General features: G+C 43.4%; 2 protein-coding genes across 2 annotated transcripts in view; one reads left to right on the top strand and one right to left on the bottom strand.

The window, feature by feature from the left end:
- Window positions 1-2,986, bottom strand: part of LOC106807196 (serine/arginine-rich splicing factor 1B-like) — a 9,090-nt gene extending 6,104 nt beyond the window's left edge. The window contains exon 1 of the mRNA XM_014809473.1: window positions 2,650-2,986. Within this exon, the coding sequence (XP_014664959.1) occupies window positions 2,650-2,813 (164 nt within the window). The 5' untranslated portion in view covers window positions 2,814-2,986. The remainder of the gene's footprint in view (window positions 1-2,649) is intronic.
- A 100-nt stretch (window positions 2,987-3,086) lies between these two features.
- Window positions 3,087-4,887, top strand: LOC106807197 (dynein light chain 1, cytoplasmic). The gene is made up of 2 exons (XM_014809474.1): window positions 3,087-3,210; window positions 3,647-4,887. Exon 2 carries the CDS (start codon window positions 3,654-3,656, stop codon window positions 3,921-3,923), a length of 270 nt encoding a protein of 89 aa, XP_014664960.1. The 5' UTR covers window positions 3,087-3,210; window positions 3,647-3,653; the 3' UTR covers window positions 3,924-4,887.
- The last annotated feature ends 751 nt before the right edge of the window (window positions 4,888-5,638 follow it).

The following is a 5,638-nucleotide window of genomic DNA, read 5'->3' as shown; positions in this document are numbered from 1 at the left end:
GGAGATCGAATGAAGACGGTCATGGAGGAGTAGGGGGCAGGAGGAGCAGAGAAGGTCATGGAGGAGGAGGAGGTAGCTATAGTGACAGTCTTAGCTATACTCTCTGTGAATATTGAGTTTATTGATGCACGATTAGTCAATATATTAGCAAATATATGCGTACCGTCATCTCCCGTACCGGCTTGAATATAGACACCCCCCATAGAAATAGAACCGTTTCTATTGCTGCGATCGCAGTCGGCGACCGTATTTTCGATTGTAAGAGAACTCATGTCACATGCGTCTAAACAGAGGAATTGTTCCGACCTGTGATTGGAGGATAAAAATAGACCCCGCCCACTCCCGCCGCATACGCTATTATGCTATGACCGGTAGGAACGTGTACTAACTAACATATGGAGCGAACGATTTGAGTTACATTTCTATAAATTCTAGCTCTTATAGACACATGTCTTAGCTTTAATCTCTGTGAATTTTGAGTCTATTACAGCACGATTAGTCTAATTAATTAGCAAATATGCACTCGCAGCTAGGGCCTGCATACCTCCCAAAGTTGTACTCGGTCGGGTTTTTAACGCATTCTAACTCTAAAACTGTTACGTTAAACATTCTTAAAATATTTACATAAACAGGCAAGACGGTTGTCATTTTGAATACGAAGTTTTATTTCCTATCATAGGTTATTTCAAAAGTTACATCAGCCGAAAGTTGCTACCATGCCCGCTAGATCGCCCGTGCCATATTGTCTATATTAGACCAGCCAGTGTTGCAACCGAGTCAAGGTAGCAACTTTCGGCTGATATAACTTTTGAAATAAACTACGATAGGAAATAAAACTTCGTATTCAAAATGACAACCAGCTTGCCTGTTTATGTAAATATTTTAAGAATGTTTAAGTTTAACGTAGGCCTAACAGTTTTAGAGTTAGAATGTGTTAAAAACCCGACCGAGTATAACGTTGGGATGTATGCAGGCCCTGGCTGCGAGTCTCATTGGCTAAGACACGTGCGGCTATGACCGGTGAAACAAAACGTCACGAATTCTATTTTTATCCTCCAATCACAGCTCGGAGCAATACACCGATTGACAGTTCCGCGCCTGTGTTCTGCGCCAGTAGTTTCGCATCTCCGCGAGAGCCCGGATGTACGAGTAAACTCCGCCATGTTCTTTATCTCGATGCGTTATCTGCCTTGCATACGCAGGTCGCTCACCTTTGTGTCGAAGAACAGTGCACGTAGCAGGGAATAGAGCACTGATAATGGATGACCTGAGTGACATGACACTTGATACATTTAAATTATGGAAGGTCAATGCATGCTCTAAAAGTCTTTCTTAAGCCAATACGATCCGTTTGAGCAGCCCTTCACACTACACGTTAACGCCATAATTCTGGGACGGAAAATTCCTCCCGACCTTTGACCTTAGGCTTAGCGCATGCGCAGTGTTAAACTGTCAACCGGTGTATTCACAGGCACTTGGAACGTCTCAATAAAAACAATTAATGGTAAATAAACACGAAATGTACCAAAGTCTTAATGTTTCTCTACTCTATTTCGCCTATAATCACCTGTAAATGTCAGTTAAATGCTCATCTGCAACACGCAAGTAGTGAAGTACACCGCACACCCGCGCTGTGCACAAACAACATGAATAAGAGAGCAGGTAGGAAAGCGGGGGTCGCGAAATTCACTCGACGCTCGCTTCATTTCACACCATCACAGCACAAATACACATACAACAGCTTCCATCTTGGTATCCATGTGTACAGAAATGTTCACTTGTTCGAATTATAACGCTGGCCTTTGTTCATACCTGCTCCCGCCAGAGATATCTTGTGAAATCCTGCAGGAAATGTGCTCTCCGTGAAAATGTAGAGGACGACAATCGACATGATCCGAAAAATCCCTAACGGCGCTACTTTCGATCGATCGCTGTAGTCGTGTGTGCGTGACGTCATGCCCGCGCGCATTGTGCTTGGCGGGCCTCGAAACGGAGCTTGGAGGCCGGCAGCAGCTCAAACTGGCATGCAATGCGCCCCATTACTCGTGTATAAACAGACATCTCGTCCTCTTTACATTTTCACGGAGAGAACATTTCCTGCAGGATTTCACGAGATATCTCTGGCGGGAGTAGGTATAAACAAAGGCCAGCGTTATAATTCGAACAAGTGAACATTTCTGTACACATGGATACCAAGATGGGAGCTGTTGTATGTGTATTTGTGCTGTGATGGTGTGAAATGAAGCGAGCGTCGAGCGAATTTCGCGACCCCCGCTTTCCTACCTGCTCTCTTATTCATGTTGTTTGTGCACAGCGCGGGCGTGCGGTGTACTTCACTACTTGCGTGTTGCAGATGAGCATTTGACTGGCATTTACAGGTGATTATATAGGCGAAATAGAGTAGAGAAACATTAAGACTTTGGTACATTTCGTGTTTATTTACCATTCATTTTTTTTATTGAGACGTTCCAAGTGCCTGTACTAGGCTGTGGCTTTATTGGTGTATTCCTCTGTTTAGACGCATATGTCTCATATCGAGTTTAGTCGCCTATGTTGTTATCGGCGATCTGACCGGTTTTTGACGTACGATCTTCAAATTTTGTCGGCGACTAGGTCGTAAGGGCGACCTGAGTTAGACTTTAGGCCTACCTCGTATCATCAAATTCGATGAAAGCAAATGGGGGTCCTCGGCTGTTCTTCAGGTCAATGAAGATGATTTTTCCAAACTTGTAGAACATGTCTTCCAAATCTTTGGCTCTAATATCAGGCGGCAAATTTCCTACATAAACTCTGCACTCATTCTTTCTAGACATGGTGTTCTTTGTTCGAATATTTGATATATATATATATTAGTATTAGTAACGGGTGATCACTACTCACGATACTAATAGTAATAAAATGGCGTCACTGGCGGTTGGTTTCCGCCAGATTTTTTCGAGTCCTTCCGTTCGATAGCGTCACTCCGCGCTATGCTTTATGGGTTGTTGAAAGCTACTATCGCGCGATACTATGACTAAACCAATGAGCTTGTGAGTAGCGCACAATTTAACCAATAGGAAAAGTGTGGTCACTCCTGGGTTAGGAAAACATGAAAATCTACAGAACGCTGCAATTTTCACAGGAGTTTTCAGGTCTGCTGGAGCAAGTTGACGTTCCTCGTTACCTGTAGTCGACCGCCTTTTCTTCCCACCGTTGAATTACATCCAAATCGTAAGTATGCGCTTGTTACTTTCTTGATATCGGCGTGTGATAAATGCCCCAGGTAAGCTCATTATGCGAACACGTGACCAACGACTTACATTTCACGTCATAAAAGTGATCACGTGTGTAAACACTTCACTTGTACTTGTAGTTGTACCGTACATTGCATGTGTAGCGGTTACAGCAAAACGATCCGTTTGCCGTTACAGCGAATAATCGTAAATGGACGTTTGTAGGCCTAGCACGGGCTCCAGGCTGTAGTTGTGTTGGAAACATGGATAACTTTCCTCATAAATTTGCACCACGACTACTAGTAGTATTATCTTTATAGTTTTATACGTATATACCGTTACGGTTACCAGCGTTATAGTACTTATACCATTACTCATAGTCATACCGACAGACATTACTTACAGTCGCGTATTTGATTTTTTCCCCCGATAAGTGCCAAAATGTCTGAGAGGAAGGCTGTGATCAAGAATGCTGACATGAGCGAGGAGATGCAACAGGATGCTGTCGACTGTGCGACCCAAGCATTGGAGAAATACAACATAGAGAAAGACATAGCTGCTTACATCAAAAAGGAGTTCGACAAGAAGTATAACCCAACTTGGCATTGCATTGTGGGCCGCAACTTTGGAAGCTACGTGACACACGAGACGAAGCACTTCATCTACTTCTACTTGGGCCAGGTTGCCATCTTGCTATTCAAGTCTGGATAGACCACGAGCTGGTGTCACTTTTGGCTGTGCATGCAGATGATGTCACATCAAACTGCAGAACTTTACGACTTTTAAGTGGTTTTACCTGCCCAGTGACAGCTGAGCAAACTCCAGCAGGCATGTCTGCTGCCTGAAAATTCCCTGAGCTTTTCACATAACCAACTTGAGCTTTGCTGCAGTTTAACACTAGTGTGGGAAAGGCGCCAAACATAATCCACATACAGAAATTCTGTGTAAATTTTGTTGTAAACCTTGGCCTCCACCCAGCAATTCTTCTTTATTTTTAAAGACGAAAGCTCGCGAGTAGAATTTTGAAGATTTGCGTGGGTGCAGCAAGGGCAGATGCATTTCACTTGTTAAAAGTCTTGTATCAGGGTCCAATTATGTTAATCGTTAATAAGCTAAACTGAATAGCACCCGGTAGCTAGAAGATACCACATGAAACGTTTGTGGAGTGGTCAGCCTTTTGCAGTTACTAAAGGCCACTACTTCATTGGAAACTTATTGTGTGCAAAGTGTACATGTATATGGTGATGCACTATTTTATTTTGATGCCGTTTCTCGGTCTTCACACATGTACGGCACGTTAGCATTACGCGTTTCACCTGCATCACAGTTCGTTTCCCGAAAAAAATCACGTTTCATTGTGAAGACTTGGTTTGTTATAAATTTGTTTTAGTCATCGAAATGGTTGTTGCAAGACCAGTCTAGACAACCTATATGGTAACGTGAGAGGAAATATCCACGAGAAATAGCACCAGCAAGCGTTCTATGTCTCTGTCCTCTGTTCGGTGTTTTACGTTCCATGTTACGCCTGCGAGTCATGGAAACAGCACGTCAGGCCTGGCTTCACAAGGCTGTGCTCGTATCCTGCTTGGGCCTACCGCGTCGTTAGCCTCGTGAATGTCGGGAGTTATTTATGTATGTACAGCAAATTATATTATAATATAATTGTACAAATAAGTCACGAGTTATTGCTTACCAGACCCTTGTGGTTTCTATTCACTCTACACGCTAACATATACGATCAACACTAACAGCAGATATGATATTGCACAGCTCGCCTCCACTTTTTACAGTTGGCAGATATTCACATACTACATGCATGCTATGATACATAGCCTCCTGATTCATAGTTTGTGGTTGCACAGATCGCTTAATAATTTATAACCATGGCAAGCCCTAGATGGCACTGCACTGCTATTTTTACTCGAACACTAGCCGAGCTAGCATTGAATTTGCCTGCTTTTCACTGAATCGCCCAAGGCTAACGCACAAAATGCAATGATCACATTTTAAAGGCTCACAATGCGCATCCAAACGCTAATTTCTCCAGTACTAGACTAGCAAATGACAAAGTAAACTCTAGTTCCTCCCATTTCACTGCGCGTTGTCTTATAAAAGGTATTTGAAAATACCTCCAATGTTGTTCAAATTCTCCGATGTTGTTGACAGTTTCCCCAATCCCCAAGCAACCGTGCAGCAGTGCTGCGGTACAGCGGTACGGGTGTAGCAAAGATAAAAACATGTGACGTCACGTCACCACTTCGAGGCTATATTGTTTGGCAAACAGTCGGCGTTTGCGCCAGAATGCCAGTTTTCTCGCAAGAAAGAGGGCGCGTTTGCTTAAAACCCACTCCCATTTCACTCTAGTTGCTCCAGGAAACGGTATTGCTAGGGTTAGAATACCGTTTCAAATTCTTGCCCACAATTCC

The sequence above is a fragment of the Priapulus caudatus genome, unplaced genomic scaffold, assembly GCF_000485595.1.
Source record: "Priapulus caudatus unplaced genomic scaffold, Priapulus_caudatus-5.0.1 Scaffold200, whole genome shotgun sequence".
Taxonomy (NCBI): Eukaryota; Metazoa; Priapulida; class Priapulimorpha; order Priapulimorphida; family Priapulidae; genus Priapulus; species Priapulus caudatus.
This window is presented reverse-complemented; position numbering and strand designations above follow the sequence as displayed.